This window comes from Manis javanica, chromosome 7 (genome assembly GCF_040802235.1).
Source record: "Manis javanica isolate MJ-LG chromosome 7, MJ_LKY, whole genome shotgun sequence".
NCBI lineage: Eukaryota > Metazoa > Chordata > Mammalia > Pholidota > Manidae > Manis > Manis javanica.
In genome coordinates this window covers 8965246-8992883 of record NC_133162.1, presented here as the reverse complement: position 1 = coordinate 8992883, position 27638 = coordinate 8965246, and the positions used below count along the sequence as shown (strand labels likewise).

General features: G+C 48.5%; 1 protein-coding gene across 34 annotated transcripts in view; it reads left to right on the top strand.

Annotated features, from left to right (window-relative positions):
• Positions 1–27638, top strand: part of TACC2 (transforming acidic coiled-coil containing protein 2) — a 203795-nt gene that overhangs the window by 171232 nt on the left and 4925 nt on the right. For 18 of the 34 annotated variants that reach the window (XM_073240258.1, XM_073240270.1, XM_073240269.1 and 15 more), the window contains 12 exons: positions 23–314; positions 6306–6367; positions 7443–7558; positions 8737–8908; positions 10704–10844; positions 11715–11804; positions 18869–19012; positions 19479–19555; positions 20870–20913; positions 26602–26762; positions 26951–27057; positions 27428–27548. In XM_073240258.1, the coding sequence (XP_073096359.1) occupies positions 23–314; positions 6306–6367; positions 7443–7558; positions 8737–8908; positions 10704–10844; positions 11715–11804; positions 18869–19012; positions 19479–19555; positions 20870–20913; positions 26602–26762; positions 26951–27057; positions 27428–27548 (1527 nt within the window). Of the gene's footprint in view, positions 1–22; positions 315–6305; positions 6368–7391; positions 7559–8736; positions 8909–10703; positions 10845–11714; positions 11805–18868; positions 19013–19478; positions 19556–20869; positions 20914–26601; positions 26763–26950; positions 27058–27427; positions 27549–27638 lie in introns of those variants that run through there. The other 16 variants (XM_073240271.1, XM_073240273.1, XM_073240275.1 and 13 more) reach the window with 7 other exon arrangements.

The following is a 27638-nucleotide window of genomic DNA, read 5'->3' as shown; positions in this document are numbered from 1 at the left end:
CATCACTACGTTTTGCTCACAGGACCCCACTCCGGCGGTCACACCAGAAACGCCACCTGTGATCTCCACGGTGGTCCACGCAACCGACGAGGAGAAGCTGGCAGTCACCAGCCAGAAGTGGACGTGCATGACGGTGGATTTGGAGGCCGACAAGCAGGACTACCCGCAGCCCTCGGACCTGTCCACCTTTGTGAACGAGACCAAATTCAATTCACCCACGGAGGGTAAGCAACTCAGCCAGCCGGACCCCCACCCTGCCTCGGAGACTACTGCCCCTAGGGAGCAAAAGGCCAGGAAAGAAACTTCTAAGCCAGGTAACTGTTGCCATCAGCTACCATCTCTAGTGCACTTGGAGCTAAGGCCGCTTTTTAAAACAGCCTGAGGCTTGCAGCCAGCTGTAGCGGGACCCTAATGTGCCTGCTAAGAGCCAGCATAGCACCTCTGGTTCCCTTGCTGAGCTCACGTGAGCTTTGCTCATTCTCGGCTTGTATGGCTTACATCCCTCGGTGACTTTGGAAAACACACCCAGCCCTGAGGAGCATCATTCAAGTCAATGCCCACTATAAGGTCAGTCTTCCTGGCATCTCTGTGCTCCTATTCAGACTTGAAACTGGAGGTTCACCCAGACTTGCCAAGGAGAAGATAGACCCCCTGGCATGTTGCTTACCACATTCAGTGTTCTGCCTGATCCTTTGGCTTGACACGTTCATATACCTTAAGTCAACACAGCGCGACTGGGTGAATCAAGATTCTTTAAAATCGCTCGCCCCGCTAACACTGGTTTCCCTGTATCTGAGTGTCGGCTCCCGTACCTCCTTCCTTGTTAGGAAAGCTGATGGGAGCAGCTAGAGCCTGTCATAGGAGGGACCGATCCCTTTCCAGATGGAAGGCCTCTGCATTCCCAGAAGTCTCCCCCGGCCACTGTGTGGGGCTTGGGAACTGCGTATCAGGCACTCTGCACTGTTGGGATGGTTCTAAGTTTCCTTTTCAAGATCCTGATTTCTAACAATTTAAAAAAATGGAGTAGAAGTCAATCTGAGGACAGTTGTACATGAAAACCTCATCTCCATTTCTTTGCTGCTAATAAGAAGCCATTATCTCCAATAAATGACCTCCAGCCCTCCTCTGGGTGGGGCAGTGGTGAAACTGAGGTCAGTAATTTTTCCTCACAGTGCAGATTGCTTCCCCTGGAGGCTCTTCCATGACCAGGCCTCTGGGTGGCTTTCTTTGTGCCCGTGAGGTCTCTGAATGGTCCCAGTGAGATCCATTTCATGGGATTTTATGTCTGGACTTTGGATGCCTGTCTTCCCACTACACTGCCTCTCTGCAGTTTGAAGATGAAAAGATGACCCAAGTCTATACCTGGACTTGATAGCGGTGTATTTTTGCAGAATGGAGCATTTTGGTGAGCTGTCCTCCAGTTGGGCCTCTGGCTTGAGGTTTGGGAGGCATAATAGCCATCTCACTCCAGTCTGACCCCAGGGCCCTGGGACCTGGCCTCCACCTTCCTTCAGTCCTTTTTTTCTATACACGCGCCTTCACCTCTGCACATACAGCTGGCCGTGTGCCCCCACAGGGTGGCACCACTCTCCCAGGGATACCCCCCCAGCTGCCTCTGCAGTGGCTGCTGCAGGCTGAAATGCCCCCCGTCCTGTCCCCCACACTTGTCCAGCCCGTTTCCAGCCTTTCCCTGGACATCTCCCCCATACTGCCTGCCCTCACGCTTGGCCTGGGCCCCTCTGAGGTCCCCTAACTATAATGATGATTTGTAGGCATCTCTTGCTTTCCTGCTGGATTGTGTCCCCTGAAGTGAGAGCATGTGAGCCACCTGTCCTCACACCCCTTCACATAGCAGGGGCTGAAGACAGGTTTGTGAGAAAGGAAGTACGAGGCCAGGTAGGTAAACAGCTTCATGTCAGCACAGTCTGATCTTTGCATAGACGTGGCCTGTGTGAGGAAGATGGGGTTGGGTGTGGGATGTGACATCCCAAAGGCTGCAGTATAAACAGTGACCTTGGCCATTTTGATAGCAGCTGTGGTTTCTGCTGGGTCACATCTCTTGAGGCTTGGTAAGATACTTCTAAATGTTAGAGAAGTATTTAGAAACCAGCTTCACCTTGGCATTGTAGAGAAGAATCAAAAGGCCGATGATTTGGGACTGTGCGCATTTTTTAATAGAAAATACAAAGATCCTAATACTATCTTTTAAGTTAATGGATGCCTCATTCAGTGACAACATCTTGAACATTAAACTGAAACAGGCAACTCACTAGCTCAGTAACATATTTGATAAATACCCTGCAGAAATTCAACAAATTGGTAAGACTGTATGTTTGGAACAAAACTGTTAAAACTTCCCCCTTACAAAACAGTTGTAAAGATTTGGGAGGTCCCAACCATAATCACAGCTGGTGGGGGCAGTCAGAAGTCCACCATCCATGTGGATATAGGACAGTTCAGCTGAGGAGATGCTGACCCCGTGTTCACCACGCCAAGATAGGCTGGTTCCTTCCAGCAACTGGCTGCAGAGCCCTCTTCCCGGGTCAGCCTCCCTGTTAACCCCCTGAGGCCAAGTTCAGCCACACCAGACACATGCCTGGGGCTGTTGATGCGGCCGTCAGAGAGCCTCTGACCAGGGCTATAGCCATGACTGAAACTTTCTTACCCTGAAGTCACAAATCACAGGAAAATGAAGCACTGAGTTAGAAATAACAATTACATTTGAACACACATTCCCTGCAATGCGAATCCCCTAAGTCACAAAGCTAGGCAGGAGCCATCATTGCTGGAGCAACACAGTCTGAGCTGTGCTGAGTCTTACGTACATGATTTCATTTCATCCTGCCAGCTCTTCATAGTGGGTTTCTGCTCTTCCCCACTCAAGAGTGAGGAAGCAAAGCTTTGAGCTCTTAAGACTTGCTGAGTGTCCAGGGCTAATCCGTGTAGACCCAAGTCTGCCTGACTCTTAAGAAAGAGGCCGGTGTTTTCCTGACACACTGTGTGAGCGTCGTTCAGGCTTCCTTTGGTCATCTGTAGAATGAGGGTGTTGAACTGACCTGTGCTTCTCCACCTGGGTCTGCAGAGCTTCGGGTTGTCTTAGTATTTCAAGAAACCTGAATGGAGTACTTTAGAAATATGTCCAGCTAATAAAATCGTGTGTTTGGGCTATAATTACATCAGCCACTGTGGTGATACTGATCATCTCCCAGTGATTGAAAATTCAGGTTGGCGATGACAAATGTTTTTGTTTGAATGCTAGCTTAGCAAGGGCCCTTTTCTAGAGCAATCTTTAGAAACACGGTGCTGTGGGAGAAAACTACTCTGTGTGGCCCATAGGGATGACAAAGTTAGAAGCCTTTGGGCCACCCAGCATCCAAGACCTCTTGGAGCTCGGGTCCAAGAAACCCTGAGAGCAGTTGTGTCCAGTTCACAAGCCTGGATGGCCTGTTGATGACCACCCAGGTCCTTTGCTTCCCTTAACACAGAGACGCAGCCCCTCCCTTCTGCCTCTAACAGAGGGGGAGGCATCCTTCTCAGGAGCCTACCCATTCTTCAGTGGTGGGCACCACTACTATCACACTACAGACATTTAGAAGTTGGAAGCACATCCTTGTCCCCTTCCAAAAGGCTCTTATCGCCTCTCATCACTTTTGTTAAAAATTCCAGAAATATTAGCAGTGAGCAATAATACACCTACCTGGTCACAATCCCTTATATTTATATAGCCCATGTTTGGGCTTTTATCCTACGTCGCTTCATTTTGTTCTGCAAAGCGCAGGCATTTTGAACTCCATTTTATAGATAAGTTAATAGGCATGGAGAAGCCTGCAGGTTGGCTTCCTTGATCCTGGGAACGGCGATCTGGACTCAACGACATCCTTCCTGCTTCTGCCCAGGGCTTTTTCCAGTCCCCCAGCCAAGCTCTGGCATGAGAGTCACATGAAAACAGCAGTTGGGCTCCCTCACTGGGCATTGCCCTGGGGTGAAATAATTACCAAGAGCAGCCTTGGCTACTACAGGACCCGTTAGAAATAACTTCGGCCTCTTCAGCCTGAAGCAGCACATGCTCAGACAGTGGCCTCTTGTCTTAGATGCGAAGATGTTTCATTGGTGTAACTGGTGTTAGCCTCCTGGCCTGCCAGCTGTGCGTGGCGTGTGTTAAAAGTTCCTGGCTCCCCCCTCCATGCCCACCTCTTGAGGCACAGAATTTAAAGCAGGTGCATGAGAAGTTTCCTCAAAATATTGGAGACCACCCTTACGACAAGAAGATGCATTTGTTTTCCTTGACAATCCTGTCCAGGACCTTTTGTAAATTATAAATGTGAATGCAAATGGCTATGGTTGGAAGTTTCAGGTCTCACTCTGAAAGAACACCTCCAGGCATCCCCAACCCACCTGGGATTGAAGCTCCTGGGTAGAGCAGGGGGACAGAGAAGCCCCCAGTATTGTGCTGTGATCTGCTGCCTCTGAGGGAGGAGGGGACCCTGGACAGGAAGAAGGGAAGCCCCCTCGGCACTAGGAAAGGAGGCAGATAAGTGAGCTCTGTGACCTAAAAGTCACCCAGATCAGCTGCCAGGACAGAGCTAGGATTCTAAGTAGGATAATTCATGAGGCGAGCTGATAACTGGAGCAAGACGCTGACCCAGGGCCACCAGTTGCTGCAGAATCTCTGTGGTGGCCCTTAGCTTGTTTGGAGCATTGTGGGCACTCTGTGCTGGAGGTTTCTGTTAAATAATTGAGGGTTATAAATGCCTTGGCAATAATAGTGAGACCTTAGAGGAGGAAGCAGCTGATTCACTATTACCTTCTCAACTTTCACAGGCTTTAGTAGGCCAATAAAATGATAGTCCTGGGGTCCTGTGCCTGGAAAGTGATAGGTCAGGTAGAGGCCCTAGAAATCACCTTGTCCTTCACTGTCCCCACCTGCTTCTCCTTTTCAAGGTGAGGAGGATAGTAAGTCTTCATAAAAGTGAAACTTCTATGTCTAAAGTTGGGGCTGACTGGGTCCAGGTTCGCATTGCAGCTGCAGACACCAAACCAGCGGGCTTTGCTCTGTGCTCCAATCTCTGCCTTTCCCCAAGAGACGCACAGTCGGGGTGTGTGGGCTTTGAGGACACATGACTTCTTTATGGCCATTAATCCACAAAAGCGTCCTCATTCCTGTGAGCCAGCCAAGCAGGCCAGACCTACTCAAAGAATGTGTTTTTGTTTCACCAGGGAGATTTAGGGGCTCCTGAAAGTTGTGCATGTGTTCAAGTGCTTTACCCACACACCCACACACCCTTGCAGGTTTTGAGAAAGTCTTCCAGGACATATCTCACTTTAGAGCTCACTTTAAGGAATCTTTTTTTAAGTGATGCTTTTAACAAAATGTAGAAATCAAGGTACGTTAAACCAGAACTGCTGTTATTTTTATTTTTCTGTAAAAAAAACTTAAGACCTTAGGCTTTATGGATTTTGACTGATGCTCTTGCACAGCGGTGTTCTGAGCAGGTCACGTGTCACCTCTTGGTTTTCTTTTTAGGGAGAAAAGAGCCATTTGGTGGCTGCTGACTGTGACTTCTGTGAGGATAGTCGCACCATGTCCATTGTGGCCAGCACAGTTTGAGGCATGTAGTCAGGTGCTGAGATTCCATTTGCTGGACAGAGCGGTCAACTGGTGGGCCGAGAGCCTGAGGCAGCCTGTGGGTTTCCGCTCTCTGGTAGAAACCTCTGGCATTTTCTTTGTAGCCTGAAGTCTCCAGTAAATTTGAAATAGGTCATTTCTCCACTGAAAAGGACTTCAGCAGGCTCTGCGCCTGAAAATCTGATTTGGACCAGCCCTGTAGGCATTGAAAGAGTTTTGGGAAACTTTCTACGTGACTTGAAAAACTGCTTTTACAAGGAACACTGAAGGGACCGTATCTGTTCTTGCTTCAGTGTAAGAAGCAAGAATTCAGCATGGCTGCAGCTAAATTCTCAGAGGAGGACAACTGCAGGTCTAATTCCAGAATGTCATACACTACCTGATCTGAAAACTTGAGTGCAAAATGCTCAGATCTTTTCCCAGGCAGACCTTTGCTTACTTATAACATTTAATCCCCTTGGAACTCTCTGAGACTCCCTAATGGCAGAAACCCTCATGCAGCAATAGGTTTATCAGTTGTCTGCGGAGAGCTGAGCTGAGCCCCCCTTGCAGCTGTATCTGAAGCCTCTAGTCAGCAGACATTCTCTGAAAGCTTAGCGTCTCGTTGCAGGCCTCACCCTGCCTGGCCCAAACTCCCCCTGACCCCCGACACTAACCTTTCCTTTTGTTTCTTTGGCAGACTTGGGTTACAGAAACTCCTATGAAATTGAATATATGGAGAAAATCGGCTCCTCTTTACCTGTAAGTTCTTCTGCCTCGGGCCAGCAGGGGACTTGTTCTTTGGTCCTGTCCTTTGTCATGAAAACACTGGCCTCCTCCTCCTGTGACCATAATGTCCTGGGAGCTCAGACCCTAAACTGGGGGTCCTCTGTGCCCACAGCATCATGTGTGTAAGAGTGAACAGGGGCTGGGGTGGAGGTTCATATTCAGTCCACTTCTGGTGGCTTTTCAAGGGGAAAATGATGGGATGCGGTTAGCTTCCTGCAGAATGACTTCCCTAGGCTGAGAAAGAACTAGTCAGATAAAAACAGATGGAGGGAGTGGTCTGGTTGCCTTTAAGGTGTGTACTATTATCTGTTTACTGGTTGCATGTGTCACAGAAGATAATCTATAAGGCACTAAGTCTCCCCCAGCCTTTTACATTTTAAGTGGTTATGACAGACATCTGCCTCCTCTGGCTTAATATCTGCAGCCCTGGGGCACGTGCTTCCGAGCATGACCTCTTGCATTCTCTGGCAATGGAGGTGCCCCAGAGGACTTGCTGTGACACCAAATGGCCTGGACACATTGCTTTTATCTTTATGTTCCTTTGCATTAGCCACAGATGCTGGAGTTGCTGCTATTAAGCTGCAGTTTGCTGTAACTGAGCAAACCTTGATGACAGGCTCTCATTGCTCTGGGTCAGCACGCCCATCTCCCCTGGGCTACTGTGGGCAGTGCCCACACTGGGGTCTTGCTCACCCCTCTTGTTTGTCTGTATCAGCTGGCATGGCTGCCCATCCAGAGAAGGTGGCGAGTAGGTGCTGATGGGCTGAACAGCGTACAGCACACCAATGTGGTTATGTTTCTTCCCCCATCAAAAACGATCCAAGTGGCACACAGTCATGCTTTCTCTCTCCACCTGACTGCTCCCTCCCATCCCCTCCCCCTCTCTCCCAGTAAGCAGCAGCTTTCTGCACCCCTCCTGGATGGCTTGAGAAAAATGAAGACTCCTTGATGAGTTATTTGTTCCTAATGAGGCATGCTCTGCTTTTCATCTCTGTAGCGTGTTCTGGCCAACTGTAACCAAGCTGATGTTTGACTTTGATTCCTGCAGCAGGACGATGACACCCCGAAGAAGCAGGCCTTGTACCTTATGTTTGACACTTCTCAGGAGAGCCCGGGCCAGTCTCCCCCCGTCCGGATGTCGGAGTCCCCCACGCCGTGTTCAGGGTATGAACTCTGCGATGAGGTCCCCCGCCTGAGCACCTGGCCCTGCTATGCCAGCTTCGTTCATGTGCATCTATTCAGGCAGCCTGTGTCCCGATTTCTCTGAATGTCCACACGGACCTAAGCATACTGGCGGCCCTTTGGACCAAGGTGAAATCCTTTACCGGCTGAGTGTGTGAGCCCCTTGTGATCGCCCTCCAGCACACACACAACTTCATTTTGTGATTTGTCTGTGGGACTGCAAGAGCAGAGACTGAGTCCCACCCCTGATCTTGCCGGTTGTGTGACCTGGTGCAAGTTGCATGACCGTCCTGCACTGCAGTCTCCTTTGTGTAGAGTGAGACTAATCATGGAATTTTACGGAGGTTAAATGAGGGCTTTCAGTCTTCAGGCATGTGCCAGCTGTGCTAGGGAGAGGGGCTACCTGTCCTCCAAAACCATGGGGAAGATTAAACTGAGGCCTTGTGAGTGAAGCACTTGTCACAAGGCCCGGCATACATGCAGTGCCCGGTAGACCTATTGGTAATGCAGATGTGAATACTAGCTTTGGTTAGGGTCACGTTCAGAGCTGTGTGGCGCTGGTTTGGATAATGGGGTGGCATGGCTCTGAGATTCAGACCTCCCTGTCCCTGCCTGCCTGCCCCTTTCACTGAGTAGGATCGACCTCTGCTTTGACATCCTAAACTCACTCCAGAATTTGCCCAGGGTGGTAAGGATGATGGTGGTGCTATTCTGTGTGATAGGCCCTGTGTTAAGTGCTCTATATGCAGCAGCCTGTCACTTCACAGCTTCTCACTTCTGAACTTCACAGAGAGCTGTCTGTCTCCATCTCACATTAAAGGACACTGAGATGCGGGACCCGGTCACTTCCCCTCACTTCCAAGGGTGCACAGCCAAGGGGCTGGCCGTCTGCTTAACTCCAGGGCTCATGCCCTCTGCCAGCGGCATGTGTGCTTGTGAACCTCCCTTGTCAGCAGGCCCTGGGGGTGGCTGGACTGGCCCATCCCCGAGGTGGCCCAACCTACAGTTCCCATGGCCACCTGAGATCTGCCCTGTTCTGCCCCTGGGAATGCAGCCCTGGAAGGCCAGGACCCCTTGGGGTATTGACGGAGTCAGGACATCCTGGCTGATGTCAGGGGGATTTCCAGTGACTTGACTAAAGATGCACTTTCCTTCCTCAGGTCAAGTTTCGAGGAGACGGAAGCCCTTGTGAACACTGGGGCAAAGATCCAGCATCCAGTCTCACGAGGGCTGGCCCCCAACCAGGAACCACACTTGCAGGTGCCAGAGAAATCCTCCCAGAAAGAGCTGGAGGCCATGGCCTTGGGCACCGCCTCAGATGCCATTGAGATTGTAAGTGGGTCAGGGGGGCCCGTGATCACTGGGGGTGAGGCCTGGGCCAGCTGGGTCCCATCACCTGGAGGGCGGGGCCCTCAGAGCAGCTCTCCCCCGCACCGCAGAGGCCAGCCTCGGCTGCCCCATGTCACAGTGGTGAGAGAGAGGCTCACCGTGCTCACCAGCCGTGGTTCTGCACTTCTCACCCAAGTGCTTTATTTGCTTCGGGGTTGTTTATTTCCCACACTTAGTCCCTTGGGGCTGGACTGTTGCTGTGAAGCTGCTGTCAGTCTCCAGCTTCTTCTCCATCCTCTGTGGCAGGCAGCAGAGAATGGCCGGAGCGCAGGACATTCTCCTTTTGACGAACAGTTGGCTTTCCCAGGCCTTGCTGATGGGAAAGCCCACCTCTTTACAGACCAGGGACTGACTTACACCTTTCCCCTCCCAACCCCTGTGGGGCCTTGCAGACCAAACAGACCTGGGCTGAATGCCTCACCCACAGGAGCCCCTGAACATCTAAAATGGTTCATCCTAGTGACTTTTATGTTTTCTTTTACGTCCTAGCAATCTAATCCCCAAGAGTGTTTGAGGCTGTTGACTTAGTGTGTTACTTTTGTTGTTCGGTGCTTGTTAGTAGACCATTCATTTATCTCATGCATCCAGTATTTACTGAGTATCTACTCAGTGTCTGGCAGTTGGATACTGGAGAAATAATAGTGAGCAAAAAGTAAGTCTAACTGTGAGTGACTTCACCTCTCAGATATTACAGAAGGACTCGGGCATGATTCCACTTCTGCAAAGTTGGCTTCTGATTTTGAAGTCTTTCTCATCTGTCAGGAGACAATTTTTCATTGGAAATCATTTTTCCATTTTTTAGAAAGTGATGTTTACCAAAACCTTACTTCTTTCGGTATTTATACTTGGATGTATTTTCTCGATGAATTAGGTTAATGTTTGCAAAACCCATCAGCCAGCTTGTCTCTCACCCACCGAGATTTTTGAGCATGATTGACCCTTGAACAACACAAGCTTGAACTGCATGGGTCCACTTATATGCAGACTTTCTTCAAAAAAGTATATTAGGAAATTTTTGGATATTTGTGACACTTTGAACAAACTCTCAGACAAACCACATAGCCTAGAAATATTGAAAAAACTAAGAAAAAGGTATGTCATGAATGTGTGAAATATAGATACTAGTCTGTTTTGTCATTTACTCCTAAAAAATATACATAAATGTTTAAAAAATTAAAACTATCAAAATTTATGCACACAAAAGGAATACATGGCGCCATTTACAGCAAGAGAAATGTAAGCAATACATATAATATACAGAATATGTGTTAACTAACTTAAGGCTTTTGATCAATAATATGAAAAATGTGTGTGTGTGAATCGGTACTTAAGGCTTCTGATCAATAGTATGCTATTACTAGTTATTACGGAGTCACAGGTTGTACTTGGATTTTTAACTATGCAGGGTGTCTGCACCCCTAACACCCACATTGTTCAAGGGTCAACACTAAATAGACTGATGGTGAGTTTCCTCCCACTGATTGGCTAGGGGGTGAAGGTGGGGTGGGGGTAGGGAGGGCACCTAAGGCTGTGATTTTGGGGTGGGGGTTGGGCCTGTCAATCCCAAGATGCTCTCTGTCATCATTAGTTCAGATGGCAGGAAAGTATTGGCACCTAATTGATACTTTCTTTAGTCTTAAGGTAGAAACGTCGTGCAAACAAATGTGTGGTCCTTGCGTGGAATCACTGTCACTCTGCTCTCTATTTTTCCTCTGTGCCCTCCTCTGCCGGCCTTCAGACAGCTCCTGAGGGCTCCTTTGCCTCTGCTGACACCCTCCTCAGCAGGCTAGCTCATCCAGCCTCTCTGTGTGGTGCGCTTGACTATCTGGAACCCGACTTAGCAGAAAAGAACCCCCCAGTATTTGCTCAGAAACTTCAGGTTTGTAACCCATGTGTGACCTTTTGGGAGTTTGTCAAAACCTCAGTAGAAAATGAACCTCCGAATCCCAAATGCAATGAAGCAGATTTAACGAGGCATTGCTGGGAATGTCCCAGATGAACTGTCTTTCCCTCAGAGGCTGATTTATTGTGGTGTTCTGGATCCAAGACACCACAGTGATATGAATTGTGTGACTACATATGGAATAAACCATTTGTATTGCAAGTTGGAAATTTGGTCCACACAGTCATTTTTCAGAAGTTTTCATAGCTCCAAAAGCAGTTTCTGTGATTTATTCACAGAATCAGTATTAGATCACTGTCGAGCCAAGCCGTTTATATAGACAAGGCTATGTCAGACTCCCATTGAGATAACATCTGGACTCAGTCTTGCATCTGGAACCAAAACGATAATCTACTCTGTGCTTTACATTTGACAACTTAATTTGACATCCTCTAGACCTGGATATTCAGAGCAAACCTAGAGAGATTGTTAACAGTTGTATGAGAGATGCCATCCATTCATGGGAATTGGTGGCCAACTTTACCCTTAAGCAAACAAAAGGAAAGAAATCAAAGGAAACAGTGCAATCAAAATTTTGATCGTATTTTAAAAATCATTTCATATTCAGCTGTATAATACTTCCTGACAGACATCCCAAAGGACTATTAAAAAAAAAAGGAAATTAAATACTGATTTCATGATCTGCTGAGGTGTTCATTGTGAAAGAAAGCCAGAGTGCGTGTTTTTTTCTGAGACCCTGTGACGACACATTCATGTGGCACATTCATTTCTTGGATTTGGAGAACGTTTACGTCCTGTCATGCTGCATTTCCCCTGAGGTTTGCTCATACCCCACCCGTCCGGCAGGAGGAGTTAGAATTTGCCATCATGAGGATAGAAGCCTTGAAGCTGGCCAGGCAGATTGCCCTGGCTTCCCGTATCCGCCAGGACACCAAGGTATCCGTTTGCTGCCTACACACACTGCCTCTCAAGAATGCCGTGTGTTCCAAAAGCTGCTTCGCTAACCGTTAGTTAGCCAGGCCGTCATTGCCAGTGTTCGTGTTGGACCAAGTGTGGTTTTCCAAAAAGCTACAAGCATAACTCTTGCATAAATACACACTAAGCACGTGCCCAAGATCTCTAACTCAATAATGAGGGAACCGGCAATATGGTGAAGCTGGTTGAATGGAGAAAGATGGGAGAAAGCACTGGGTAGTCAACGGGCTAAGAAGGGGAGAAGGAGATTGCAGAGTTAGATATAACACTGGTTAACACAAGATAAAATAGATTCAATGGGACAAATCATAACCTTTCAGGAGTTTTTCTCTTTTTTTTAAGAAATCATTTGTTTTCTGCTGAACAAAAGTAATTTGCAGCTTTTCTATTTTCTACAAGTAACTAATGGTACTAAGACTGAACCCTAGTCAATAGTAAATAGTAAATGAAACCAAGACCTTGATGAGACATCAGATGACCCTGTTGCCAAGGTCAAAAGGATTACAGAAAAGCAACCCTTTTCTGTAAAGGGCAGGTAGCAAGTATTTTAGGTTTTGTGGGCCTTCCAGTCTCTGTAACAGTTACTCAACCATAGCTCGAAACCACAGACAGTGTGGATGTGAACGGACGTGGCAGTGTTCCAGTAAAATTCTTTTTACAGGAAAGGGCCAGGGGCCTTTTGGTCTGCACCGCGTGGTTTGCCAACCCCTGCTCTAGACTAGAGCATGATGCCTGCGGGGCATGCAGAGCTCTTTTTGCCTTGTTTCTGTGTTTGGGGTGATTCTCCTTAACAATTTGGGTGGGTTGCTGATGATGGGCAAAATGGCATGTGGCCCTGTAGGGTACAGCCCACCCTTTGGGGCTGATGAGTGACCTGTGGTCTCTGAGAAGTCACCTCATTCCAGCCCCTACACCCCACTGCAAGTTGGGCAGTGCAGTAGACCTGGTAGGGCAGACCAGGGCTTGGACCCCAGGGTGCTCTGTGGCCTTGAACAAGCTGGTGAACCTCTCTGAGACTCAGCTTTTCCATCTGTGAGCTGAGGCTTATCGCAGCAAGGCTGCACGTTGCTGTGAGGACTGCAGGTGATGTGTGCAGAGCGGCACTGTTCTTGGCGTGCGGCACATGTGCAATAAACGGAAGCTGCCGTGGTAGCTAACTTTTGCGTCTCTTACCTGATCAGTGCTCACAGCATCTCTCCACAGTAGGCAGGTCCAGGTCCCATTTTACAAATGGGGAGCCGTGGAACCAGCCTGAGGCCTGACAGTGACTCTCTGGCTTGGTGGAACTAGAACTCAAATCTCCAAGTGGGGGCCCCTTACCTGTGCATCTTGAGTGACAGCTCACTTGGCAGAGAGGCCAGTGTTTCTCCCCTCTCATCCTCGGTAGAGCACCAGGGGTTTGTCCTCTACTCCTGCCCCCAGTGACCCCCACAGGTGGTTTCCCTGGAACCGAGGTGGGGGCTCCTTCCCAGAGACATCTCTCAATGAATGAAGGTGGTCACGCTGTGGGTGTCCAGTCTGGGAACGCTGGGACCCAGGGCAGGGACTAGAAGGTAAATACAGGTCGCCCATGTCCTTGTTCTGTTGCCGCCCCACACACCTGGTTTAACTTCCATAAAAATGAGATTTTTAGAAAGCATTAAGCAGTGAGGATTGTTCCCAGTTAGATTTCTTTCTTGATATCCTTTTGTAGTAGAAGGACAGAATGAATTGCCTGAAGTGTGGCCACTATAAATCTGGTATCTTCCTGTTTAGAAGTTTGAGGCAGAACTGAGCATGTTCTTATAAATAGTTGAGATTGAGTATAAAGTGTCCCAGAGTGCCTGGTAGCCCTACTCCTTCTTGTGAGAGGGCATTCAGGGATGGTGGTCAGCAAATACTGGCCAGCAGTTGACTTCCTGCCAGTTACAGCCTGTTCTCAGACCATGTGTCCCTATTTTGATTTAGGAAATATTGTCATATTAGTCTACTTAGTGTGGGTTGGAGACACAGCTCCAACTACCTCCTTCACTTATTTCAGGAGGGCTGAAAGAAATTATCCGCACGGGTAGAACCGTCTTTGAGTGTAGGGAGCTTTTTCTTCTGCCGTAGTGACCTGTACTGCCTTTGTAAGAAGGCTGTTCTCTAGTGACCTTGGCCCATGGAAAATACATGCTCTTTCTGTAGCTAACCAGCCCAAGGGTGAGCCATTTACCTTCACCCAGGTAGGATCCTGTGGGTTTCTTGTTCATACAGATGCTTGATGGCCCCTCACTGTGTTGCAAACTGGTGATACATAGAAAGAGGAAACAGCAGTGGGGTATCCAAATTGCTCTTTTATCTGCCCATGTCTTTCAGCTGCAGGTGACGAAGTCCCGTCTTTTTGGCAGCATAGGGCTTAAACTTGCCAACTCAAAAAATGAAATCACTCGGAATGAAAACAAATCATATGGAAGGAATGAAAAGCAACATGAGATATGAGGTGGGGCGGCTTCTGGTTGCTTCTTTGAGCAGCTTCGACTGAACAGTTCTCTTTAGCTCAGATCCAGCTGAGCCAACCTTTGAGGGGCCCCAGATGGGTTTTACTCTGTCCCATGAATCAGAAAATGTTAAAAGTGAGAAAAACTCCGTACGGGCTGGGGTGTCAGGCTGTAGCTTCTTGGTGATTTCCGTCCACACACTTCTGGCTGAACTGAATTGGATTGTATTCTTGTGGGGGCAGATCTGACCTGGGTTGCTCACTGCATGGTGCAGTACCCCTGAATATTTAACACCAAAGCAGGGTAAAGAGAACCTAAATATTCCATCTTTATGGCTTTCCAAGGGCTGCAAGGCACACAGATTAATGCAATTTGTGTATATAGCAGTTGGTCTTTCTGGAGGAGGGGAGCCCCAGGATAAAGAATGAAGGATGTGTCTGGGTAACAGGAACAAGGGTCATACATATGACAAGCTTCAGGAGGGCTGGAAGTCCGAGAAGCAGGTGCCACTGGGCAGGGGAGAGTCCTCAGTGTCAGGTTCCCTTGGAGTCCTGGCGGACAAAGGCCGATGCCTGGATTTTAAGTCAGCAGCAGCAGGTTAGGTCTGGGGCAACTTGTACTGTTGGCAGGTGGCCTGATGACATAGGCTCTTTCTCTCACTCTGTATCCAGAGACTACCCACCACCCCCGCCATTCAGCACCGTGATGCATGAAGGCCACAACAGTCCGAAGAGCAGCGACAAAGGGCTGGCACATGGGTTCAGCTTATTTGCCATTTTGGGGAGTCTGTGGTCATTGCCTGCAGCCTCTGTTGAGAAGGACTGAGGGCCATATTTTGACTCTGCGGGAAGGAGCGGGCATGGTGGCAGTGCCATCCTGAGCTTAAGACTGCCCATTGTCATATTTGGGAGGGGCAGCCCTCTCGTGAGGCCACTCTTCTGCCTGGCCTGGCACCATGTGGCCCAGACACCCCCAAGCACCCAGCCTTACAGTGGCCCAGTGTACCAAGGCCTCCCCACCTGAGCTCAACTCCTGGTCCCCATGCACTCCTCACGGACTGTTGTCCCAGCCCAGCCCCTGGACCTGGAATCCTGCAGTTGTCCCAGATGCAATGGTTACCTTGAGGCCTGGCAACGGGAATTGGCCACAAGAAGGACTGTGAGCCTGGGTGCATGCAAAGACCCCCAGCCCCTGGCTGGAAGGCCAGAAGGACCCCCGGCCTGAGGCTGCAGGTCTGATGGGGTGACGGTGTGGGAGGGGTCCACATAGCAATGACAATTTGAGGGAGTGGTGGGTTGAGGGCTGAAAGTTGGTCCCAGAGGCCCCTGCTCTTTGAGTTGTGGCCATTTCATGTTTTAATTGGTGATTCTTCTGGCGTTTGGGCTCCTCTAAAGTTGCAAGTGGGGGATTATGTGAGAGAAACAAAGCTTAAATCTCATCTTAAAATATCAGCGAGAGACAAACCTATTATTTTCTGATGGAAACAATTCTTGGTTGTAAGGGAAAACCAGGCTGGGTACCTTGACTTTCAGGAACATTGCAGATGCCTAATTCAAATGGATTCTGAAGTCATCTGTTCCTTTATTGAAAACAGCAGGTGGCCAGGGTGAGAGGTGATGGTGAATGGCCATGTATAGCAGTAACCATTTGCATGGATTAGAAGGCTCATTGTTTTATTTATTTGTCAGTGCTTGTATTACAAAGGAATTAGGCAGCTTTGAGGTCATTAATTCCTGCAGTGGTCAGATTTAGTTTCCGCCCAGTATGATAAAGTTAGTTTTAATTCATTTTCTCTTGCTCTTCAGAGAGCTGGTTTATTTTGGGTCAGAATTGAATTTCATTCTGAGAAGTTAACTTTGGTCGAATCTCTCAGAACCTCAGTGTTTTTCATCTTCAAAATGACCAGGATGAGTTAGATGGTGTCTGATGTTCTTTCTGTTTTGAAATTTTATTGTTATTTTTCCAGAGAACACATTGTTTTACTTAAAAAGTGATAGGAACAGTTTTTTTTTAAATCCTGTTCAAAATTTTGTGTTTATGAACTTTCTCCATAATTGGATCTTGATGTCTAGGTGTGATTTTCCATTTACTTCCTGAGAAGTTACCCATCAGACACATAGAACCTTGGAAATATTTCATAAAGCAGAGATTGACCCATATGTGAAAGAGGCTCTGCCGCTTTGTCTGGTGACACTTTGAGAGGTCACCTGCTGCTCCTGAGGGCTGTCAGCTTGTGTCTGGTCAAAATGATGCCGCGGTTCTTGGTTGCGGAGTCGAGGAATGAACTTAGCAAACACTTAAGGTAGGAGAGTCAGGGAAAGGCTTTTATTTAGAGATAAAGTGAGAGGATAGAGCTCCTGGCTCATGGCAGCAGGGGATAAGAGAGCCCATAATGGTGTATTGTCTAGGGGATTATAGGCAGTTGAGGATTTTCAGGAACGTGATAAAGGGTTTAGGGGTGTGGACTTGTTGAGTGGTTCCTGAATATTTAAAATCAACTTAACACAAGAAATTTACTGCTCTGATTTCTCTCTGAGATACCAGAGGCTCTTGGTCTGGGAGCATATCAAACAAGACTGCCTGCCCAGCCCCCAAGGTGGGCTTAGCTATTATCTGTTTGCTAAAGAGTAAGTTAAGAATTTTACTTCTTAACTTCCTGGGTTTTTAAAATGCAATTTTATCTTTCAGATGAAATCCTTCCTGCCTTTTACTATGTTGTTTATGGCAGGGCTTGCCTGCCATTATTAATTGCCCAGATTGCGGATCACCTTATCAGGTCTGAACGAGGAAAGACAGCACATAGGCCCGGGCCTTTTAGCATGCTAAAGTGAATGTTATACATGATCACAAATGATTAGCATAAGAAAAACATGGGATACTTTCCTTTATCTGGGGAATATTAACTGATCTCACTGAAGAATGACTTAGAGCTTAATGTTTAACACAGAGTTTGGGTAAGGGGTTTCCTTGCATGTAGTTACATTGCTCTGACTATAATTATCTTGCCTTGCTTTTTCCGGAGGCCCTCACCCTGCTCTGACTACACCCATGGTCCCTGTCTCAAAATGTCCTGTAGCGAAGGCTTTAGGACCCGAGGCTGAAAAGATCTTGGCAGCCCACCTGACGTGTGAGCATGTGTCTGGGGTCTGGTTGGGCAGGGCCCGTGCACTCTCCTCTCTAACCAGCAGTAGTCATTTGGGTCCCAGCTCCAAGGCAGAAGCCCAAGCAACAGATGCTCACTTCTGGGACACCCAAAACTGTTTGGGTCACTGTGCATGTGGACAACTAACGTGCCCTTACTTGGTAATCTCCAGTCCTATCCATTAAACTTCCACCTGTTTTCCCAGCTGTCGCAAAGTCCATTTTCTTTGTTGCTATAATAGGATCCTATGATTGAAGAGAGAAATTCTGCTCGCACAAACTCCAGGGGCACCCTCCCCAGTGACTTGGTTCTTCAATCTTATCTGCTTCCCTTGACAAAATGAGTCCTGGTTCTTTTCCCCAAATCTCTCTTTCTACTACCCTCTGGTGTTGGGTTCACCATTCTCTCTCCTCTCATAAATTTCCCAAGGAGGAAGCAGTCACACCCTGACGGTTAGACCCCATTACCTCTCATCAGAGAGGACTCTAGCAATGAGGGGGAGGCTTGCCTGGCAACCACTGTGGTGCCAGGAGGTGAATGAATAGGACTGAGAGCATGATTTTTCTTACCGTATTTTGCAGTAGAACTAGACTGACCACCCTGCCACGCTGGTTGACGATGCTGCTAACACCGCATTTCAAGTGTGTTGGAAATTGATGAGCACTTTGTGCAAAGGAGGAAGAGAAACCATGGGCCTCTCCTCCCTCCCAAGAGGCTAGTGACTGTCCTCTACAGTCACACCACTGTCTGGGTGGGGGGAGCTTGGGATCGTACCATTTGTTGAGGGTCTTATCAGCAAATGTAAATATTGTCATTGATCTGATTTCACTTTTCCCACTGATGTAACAGACTTCTCGGCATCTGGAAACTAGCTTGTTGAAGGTGACATTGGTTGACCACTGCCGTTGGCCTTAAGCTTTGTGTGAATCATAACCTTTTAAATAGAGCTAAACAAATGCTCCCCAAATTGAAATGTGGACAGTCTTACAAAAATGATCAAATCTGTGGTTTTTCAAAACTAGTCAAATGGAGACTAGAATGCAACATCATTTTACCATCAGGCTTTTATTTTGTTAGAGGAGCCTGTTGGAAATGACCTTGGTCCTTAGGCGCGGTGTCTAAATGCCTCACGTCTGATAAATGGCAGTGATAAGCAGGCAGCAGACACACTCGACTCCGAGGGCTGGGAGTTGGGGAGGCCTTTGCCATTAGCGCCTTTGTCTGCCTGTACAGGTGCAAAATGATAGATTGCCATAGATCAGATCCAGCATTTCCCCATTCATTAGTCTTAGCATTTTCTCATACTTTTGATGTTCTTTGTCCCAAAATCATACAACTGACTCATTCATGAGACAGTGAGTGCGAACTTCTTTGTTATATGATGGATAACTTTTTTTTTTTTTTAATTAAAAACCATTCCACAGAGAGAAGCTGCTCACCCAACAGATGTCTCCATTTCCAAAACAGCCTTGTACTCCCGCATCGGGACTGCCGAGGTGGAGACACCCACAGGCCTTCTGTTCCAGCAGCCCAACTTGGACGCCACACTGCAGATGGCCAGAGCAGAGGTACTGTGCAGTATGTGTGCCTCAGAGAAGGCCAGCTCTAGTCACCTTGGGAAAAGCTCTGGTTTCTGTCCCATGTAAATCAACATATTTATACACACTCCATCCACAAAGCCAGCATCTTTGGATGTAGGCTTTCTCCTCTGATGATGCTGCAGACAAAGACGGGTGGCAAACCACACATTTTGAATGTCCTAGACCCCATTGTTTAATGAGCCTTTACAACCTTGTTTGATTTATAACAAGAAGCATACAGCTTGTAATTGCTCCCCAGCAGGCATTGTGAAGGTCCGATATCTGGCTTACTTATGTCTCCTGCCTGGGAAAAGTCTCTGGATACATTTACTATTTGGTATAGGAAGTTTTAATTCTGCATTTATTCAGTGTCACCTTGTCTTGGTCTGTGAACTGCTCAGATCTGGATTCACTCATTTGGAGCTAACCTTTCTCTTCCTCTCTGTCATACTAGATCATAACCAAGGAGAGGGAGGTCTCGGAGTGGAAGGATAAATATGAAGAAAGCAGGCGGGAAGTGATGGAAATGAGGTCAGTTGTGACACTGGGCATCCTGGGGCCCGGGGGCTCTGCCCTGTGGTCTGATGATAGCTAGAGCTAGTGTGGCCCACAAACACCGTCTGCTATTGAAGTTATCCTTTCTTTATGACACAAGGCTCGTGTTGCCTAGAATTAGTTTTAGTATGTGACTGTGATGAAAATATCATGTGCATGAGGTAAGTAATACAATCAAATAAATATGTGGACAACGAAAAATCTCCTTCCCACTCATCTTCTGGTTCTGACCCCTCAGGTTATTACTAGGCACCCTTTCTGACCACATATGTGTGAATGTTTTTCTATATAGATTCCTTTTTTTCTTTAAAAGCAGAGACTGGAAATGTACATTGTCCTCTACTCTTTTTTAACTTAGCCTATCTTGGACTGTTGTGCAGATTTTTACCTATCTTGACTGTATTGTTTAACAGCCGTTTAATAGTTCTTATATGGTTCTTACATAATTCATCCCCATTGTCAACGGACGAACATTTAGGTCGTCTCCCAAAGTGGTTCCTTGGCCTTAAAGGAGCTTCCACTCATGTACTGTGATGCTAGATATAGTATGAGGTGTTTTGGATGAAGATTCAGATCAAATGTTTAGGATTTCTAAGGAGAAATTAGGGAGCGTTCCTAGAAGAGAGAGCATTTGAATTACACTTTGAGAAACAAATAGATTCTGGAGGTGGATAGAGAGGGGAAGTGACCCCTCTCTAACATGGTCAAGATCATGGATGTAGGAAAGCCCAGAGCAAACAAAAAATCCTTTGTTCTCATTGAACCGCTGTGTTCCCACTGTATAACTGCTGTTAGTAAAGGAAACCTCTTTATTAAACTGGTATAAGACTTCATGAATCCACATGGATGAGATCAACAACAAAACTCTTGGAATTGAAACTGCTGGTTAAAGTGGTGAGGGTGAAGGATTTATGGCTTCCAATATGCAGTGTTTGGCAAGCTGGTGTATGAGGAGGTAAGACTGGTGAGCGCCATCAGGCCCAGGTTGTGGAAGACTCTGATTGTCCAGGTGAACGTTTGGCCTTATTTTTTTCTTCATGGATAGTGTGGATACATCTGCACGGAGGGTAGTGGTGTGCTCAGAGTTGCATACTAGGAAAATGGACCTATTTGGGTGTGCAAGGAGAAGGTTGAAATAGGAGGACATCTTGGAAATGTGAGCCAGTTTTGACAAGTAAGACTGCCCCTCTTGTACTTTGGTCTCGCTGTCAGTGGCCAGCACACAGGCCCGTGTGAAATTAAAAAATGCTCTGTTGTCATGGCTCCAACCTGTTTTCACTTCTCTTGCAGGAAAATAGTGGCTGAGTATGAGAAGACCATCGCTCAGATGATAGGTGGGTGTTCTGACAAACAGGGGTGCATGCCTGCCCTGAGGTTTCTGAACTCTGGGGAGGCCTTTGAAGATAAGAGACTCAGGGTTTGAGCCTCTTAGGCGCCTCTTAGAACATGAAGTCCTCCAGGGAGGGACCAGAGCATCCCAGAGTGTGGCTTTTCCCCTGGGCGGTGAGTCTGAGGACTCCTGGAAACATCCCTTAGCATTATTCCTGCCCGTGGGAAGCTGTGGCAGTCACACCAGTGGCCACTATTTGACTCGGCCAGGGCTTCCTGCTTCATGCAGAAAGATGTAGGTTGGTTCCTGGGACATTTGTGGGGTTTCCTGCTTATGAGAGAGACTAAGTTCAAATTCCTAAACCCTAATTTAGTTTAGACTCCAGTGTCAAAATGCCCCACTCAGTCGCCTTTACACAGGGGTCTAGGGTAAGAGCACAGCACGTCCGCATGGGGGGGGCATGCAGTCAGTCCAGCTGCCCACCCATCACCTCCTGTGACCCTGTTAACTAGTCACAGCACTCCTTCTTGTGGAAGTTGGACACTGCCTCAGAATCCATCTGACCACAGCAGCCCCAGCAGCCAGAACTGCAAGATTGCTTCAGCCTCAAGTTACAAGTTCTACACACCTGGGTCTTTTGTTTTGTTTTGAATAATGAAAAAAGATCTTCCAGAAGCTCCACACCCAAATTTTTTGCAGTAATGATCAATACAGTATCATGTACCATTTGTAATGATTCAAAAATGGCATTATAACTCAGTGATTGCAGGGGAGGAGGGAAGCAGATTTTTTGGTGACCTATCTGTTTATTTATGGGCTTAGGTCCATGATAACAATTTTTTTAAACTCACCTACTCCTAAGGACACACAGAGTAAAAACCCCAGCTTGCTCACTGCAGACCGAGTTTCTGTGTCCAGGCTTGACGGAGTGTTAGTAGATGACTGCTTTCCTCTCAAACATCTGGATTTGAGCCACACTTCACTTCTAGTTTGTCCCAAGATAAATGTGAGAGCAGCCTTGGGGATGGCAAAGAGGCCAACACTTGAGTGCTTTTGTTTCAGAGGAGCTTTAATTTGGGCTTGTTATCATAAAGGTCATTTCTTCCAGAGCTTAGGGAGAGCCTGTCTGGGTGTTTCTAAGAATCAGCCTCATGGTGTATGTTTTCTATCAAGTGAAACCTCTTTATTAAACTGGTATGAGAATTTATGAATCCATATGGATGAGATAAAAAACAAAAACTCTTAGAATTGAAGCTGCTGGTAAAAGTGGTCAGGGCAAAGGATTTATGGCTTCCAATATACAGTGTTCGGCAAGCTGGACACAGTCTTTCTACCTCCTGGAGTCTAGGGATGTGAAGACATCGCTCAGACCTACCGTGGTTCATCTGGAAACACCCTTCTGTGTCTCAGAGTCATACATTTTTATTTTTGCTCTTGGTGATGAAGGTTAGGCCATTGGTGAATTGGAGGTAAAAGGTCATGAGCTGCCCAGAGCCATCTTTGCTCAGCTGGCAGTCACATAAGCAGGCCGTCCCTCCTGTAAACTGAAAGTGGCAATCTGTCTGGTTCCATAAGTGGCCTGTCCTGCTGGTGAGAGGAAGGTTATTTAACATCTCTCAGACATTCCTCTTAGCATATTTGCAGGTGAGCATCATTAGAACAGAATTTTCAAGTCTAGACAATCTGAGGAGTGTGTGGACCCCTGACTCCAGGGATTCTGGCCACACATACTCACCCCCTGCACTCCCCCAGGAGACCTGGTATGTTTGGCCTGAGGGTCCCTCTTCGAGCTGGGAACTCACCCCTTTTGAGCATTTTCCTGTTTGTGGTGGTTCATGGCTCCATAAAACCCCCGTAGCGGCCCTGGATGGAAGCAGCACTGCCACTAGGGATGTGGCCACCATGTGTCCATTCCTCGATGCCCATCCTCACCCACCCACAGTGCTTTGTGTCATCCACTTTCCAGAGCTGTCATCAGAAAGGTGGCCTGTCTGCGGTTGTCATCCATCAGTCACAACCGCAGGGCACGGATGGGAGCCGCCATCACTTTGAGGTCCCTGTGCCCTCCCAGAAGGCAGGGTGGGGCTGTGGCCCCACTGGGACTCTCTAGTTGTGGCCGGCCCTGCCTTCTTTCTGGGCAGGCCGTGAGTCTCCTATGTGGAAACACACCTGCATGTCTCATCTGGGTTCCACATTTTTCTTCTTATTTCCACCTTCCTCACCAGCATCCCCAGTGGAAAGGGAAACTAAGGCCCAGAGAACTTGGCAGTTCAGGGCCAGAGTGAGCGTAACAGCGTTTGAAAGTTAAAAACCAGTTCCCACTGGATGCACACGGATGCTGCCCGGATCCATCCTAGCTCTGGGACTTCAGTTTAACCTTCACCAATGTGCCACTCCAGTGTGACATCGGTCCTGCCATCATTGTCCATGCTCGTCACATGTTACTAAAGAGATGTCTTATTAAGTTCAGATATTGAATATTTAGAATTCAGAACACAAGGAGACTCGTGCGCTTTCTGCTTTCTGGGTTATTGCAATGGATTTTTTTCGCTTTCCTAACAACTGCCCTGATGACCTGTTCTGCTTCCATTTTCTGTTGCTTCTTGCCCTTTGCTTGCAAAACAAACAGGCAAGCCTGGTAAGTAAACGCTTTTCACCTAATTTGACACCTGCCCATTGCAACCCTTGTTTGCTGTTCTGTTGTTACTTTTGCTTTTATGTATGTCTTGCATTCCCCCATGTGGTTTAGTAATGTTTTATCCAGCAAAGCCAAAAAAATCTCCAGGGGCATTGTTTTGTTGTTGAGTCCAGAGTGTCTTGGGTTGGGGGCTGATTTCCGGATTTGAAGAACCTTAGCTGCATTTGTAATTTACCAAAAGATTGGTGAAGCATTCTCACCCCACTCAGTCTCCTGGGAACTGAGAAATTCTATTTTTATAAGGGTTATATATGGGGAGGAAAGGAAACCTGAGGCAGGCTAAGTCTCAGATCCAGGAAATCGGATGGACTCTGTTTGATAAATGGCTCCCTTACAAGCCAAGTGAGTGTACATGGCCTCAGAGCAGCCTGGAATGTGCATTGTACAGCATGCTAAGGACAGAGGAAGCTGCTAAAATTCAAAGAATAAAAGCAAATATGTGGTTACTGGTGAAACTTTGAATTGCCCTTTCTTTTAGGAGCCTAGGTGTAGCAGGCAGGTTGCTGGCAGCTCTGTTCTCGCTGTTTGTTAAAAGGCTCCCCTTCATGAGCCACTGTGTACAGCATCACACCAGTTGGGGATGCAGGAGGTGCTGGTGATAACGCATCACTGATGCTGGGCTCCTGCTGTGTGTCAAGTGTCAAGGGCTTTATATACATTCTCCCATTCAATCTTCCCCCAAGTGCCGTGAGATAAATACCGTGATCCCATCTTTCAGGTGAGGAGGCAGCAACTCAGGTTCAAAACCCCGCCCAACATCACAGAGCTGTGATTTGTCTGAGCCAGGACTGGCATCTGGGCTGTCAGATCCTAGTGCCCGGGCTCCGCCCCTCTGCCCTGGTAGCAGGTCTGAGAGGCAGGTCGGAGGAACCTCAGGCATCTGCCGGGCCTGTGGTTCTCCATGCGTGGTTCCTGGACTAGCAGCCTCACGCCACTGAGGAACTCGAAAGCAGCAGATGCAGATTCTTGGCCCCACCCCAGAACTGAATCAGGCTCCCTGGGTGGGATACAGGCATCTGCGTTTGAATGCCCCCACCCCCTCTAACTCAGATGCAGGCTCCTGTGTTGACCCCTTCCGTTTGGAGAGGAAGCCCTGAGACCTGCCTGAGTCAGGACTTCTGAGCAAGTTTCTGTCAGGGCTCGAGCTGAAACCCGGGATGTGGCCCTGCTGTTCGGACTCTTCCCTGCACACCACTCAGCAGGAATACGCCTGGCTTCAGGCTTCAGGCACAGAAGCATGCAGATCTCTCAGGGAGCCAAGGGAAAGGGCCCCAAAGAGCATCTCTCTGCTTTTAAGGGTGTGGGGGCCTTTCAGGTGTGGGTTTGGGTCTTGCTCTGTTACCAGGCTTCACTTGTTCATTCGTTGCCTGGATGTGTGTTGAGGCATCCTGTGAGTCAGGCACGTCCTAGACCCTGGAACAGACCCAAGGCCCTGCCCTCACGGGGCAGGTGCTCTGGGAGGACGGACAGCCCCAAGACATACTGTGCACACACACATGGCTGTAAGGACAAGAACTGGCCACCAGGGAGAGAATAAAGGACTAGCAAGGGTGGGGAGGAGGCTCCCACAGGTGCTCAGGTACTGCGCCTCCAGGGAATGGCTGGGACCAGAGACCAGGGTGAGTGAGGGGGAGCCATGGGGAGCTCTGGGGCCTGCGATCTCGGCAGAGGCCCTCAGGGCAGAGGGCCCAGCAGTACTGAGCTCTGGGCAGGACTGGCGATGGAGCTGGGTGGAGGCCATTGTGCCAGAGCTAGGTGAGCAGCGGCAAGGAGCAGAGCAAGCCAGGAAGGAGTTTGGATTTTATTCCCAGTGCCGAGGGAGGCCGCGGAGGCTCTGAGTGGGGGATGAGGTGACCCCATTTGGACTTCAGGGAGCTCAGTGCGGCTGCTGAGTGCTGGCTGAGGAGCATAAAGTGAATAGAACAGTCAGTATGGCGCCCGATGTGTGGAAGAACCCAGTATGGGCGGGCTGCTGTTATTACGGCTGTTATGGATGAGATCCAACCTGTGGCAGCCAGCCCTGGGCAGTGGGCAGCCCCCTCCCTGTGACCTGCGGCCACCAGAAGGACTCGTCTATAGAGCTCCTTCCCCTGGGAGCTCTGAGCAGGGCTTCTCCCTTCCCAGTCTCTGCTGTGCCTAATGATCTGGACAAACAAGAACAAGTGGTCCATCGCCCAACTGGACCAGTGATGGATCAGCAGCAAAGAGAAAGAGCTCAGGCTTTCACATAGAGTGGTCAGAGCAAGCCTTTCCCATAAATAATGAGAAGATTCTCGATGTTCAGGGTAGAAATATTAGCTTGTGATGGTGCAGAAAGGTGGGATCAAGGATAGAACAGTCCCTCTGACCAGGATTAGCAACTCTGAATTGGGCCAGAGTTGAATTCTTTTGTACATAACTGAGAAACTTAATTGGATAGACATAGCTCTATTTTTCTCAGAGTTAAGATACTTGCTGTATCAAAGGAAATGTCTGTTTCTGTGTGAAGCAGAATTTGAGGGTGATGGTTATGTGGCCCTTGGGTTCATGGGGTGTTTTAAGAATGAAGAAATCTTTTCCTGTAACCGTCTATCTTGATGACATAGGAAGGAAGGCCCACTCCTCCCAGCCCGGACTCTCACCTTTTAATCTCGCCACATGCATTATTCGGTAGTGATGTTTTCTTTTTTACCTCATGGATCTTGTTTGCTGTCAGCAACCAAATAGAATCACTGGGGTCTCCAATGTAGATTTTAAAGGGTTTGCATTGTTGAGGTTAAGAAACAGTGGCTGGCTTCCCTCCCATCTAAAACGGCGCAGTCCTACATCCAAGGTGCCGGGGCTGCGGGCCTTTTCCTTCAGAGACAGTCTAGGTGGGCTCGGGGGAGTACGTCCGTCCCAAGTCTGAGATGCCCCGCTGGTTAGGCCAAGTTCCATCTGAGGCCTCTGCCGGCCCCTGGGACCAGGCTCAGATTCCATCGGCTCCATGGTTTTGTTCCTTTTCTCTCCTGCCAGAGGATGAACAGAGGGAGAAGTCCGTCTCCCACCAAACGGTCCAGCAACTGGTCCTGGAGAAGGAGCAGGCCCTGGCCGACCTGAACTCTGTGGAGAAATCTCTGGCCGATCTCTTCAGGAGATACGAGAAGATGAAAGAGGTCCTCGAGGGCTTCCGCAAGGTATGCTTTTTTGTGTTTGGGGCAAAGCAGGAGGCTGGTCGTGCGGGGTTTTCTGGAGGGCTGTCCTCACTGGCTGGGGAGTTGGATTTGGCCATCCCAGGTTATACCTGCATCAGAGGATTCTCGGGGTTCCCAAAACACTCCTCAGCATTTCTTCTGTGGCCACGACCTGTCCTGTGCCCTGTCAGAATGAAGAGGTGCTGAAGAAATGTGCCCAGGAGTACCTGTCCCGAGTGAAGAAGGAGGAGCAGAGGTACCAGGCCCTGAAGGTGCACGCGGAGGAGAAGTTGGACAGGTAACATCTCGGGGCAGCCCCCCAGGGTCTCTCAGCAGCCCCTGCCAAGGCAGGCTGGGACCTCCCGTGGCACCCCTCACATGGGCTTGAGAAGGGCAGATAATCCAAGTGTATTTTTTCAGTTCAATCTATGATAAGAGTGAACTCTGTACTCGCATGCATTTTGATGAGTGAAGATGCATGTTGTGATTCCCAAGGCACCCACTCGAAGCACCTCAGCATCATGGGATTGGGGGCTGGGGATGGGACTTTTCATGGGCTCCTGGGCTGGGCCCCTGAAACCAGACGGTTGGGAGGAGGAAGGTGGGAGGTGTCTGTGGGGAAGGGTGGTAATTCGTGGGCATCTCCCCACTCCCCACCATTCTTGCAGGGCCAACGCCGAGATCGCCCAGGTCCGAGGCAAGGCCCAGCAGGAGCAGGCTGCCTACCAGGCCAGCCTGAGGAAGGAGCAGCTGCGAGTGGATGCTCTGGAAAGAACGCTGGAGCAGAAGGTAACAGGCCAAAGGTGGCTGCCTCCAAGTGGCTCAGTAAACGGGTCAGGGCCCCCCGCACCCTCTGCAGCTCTGGGGACAGAGCCAGCA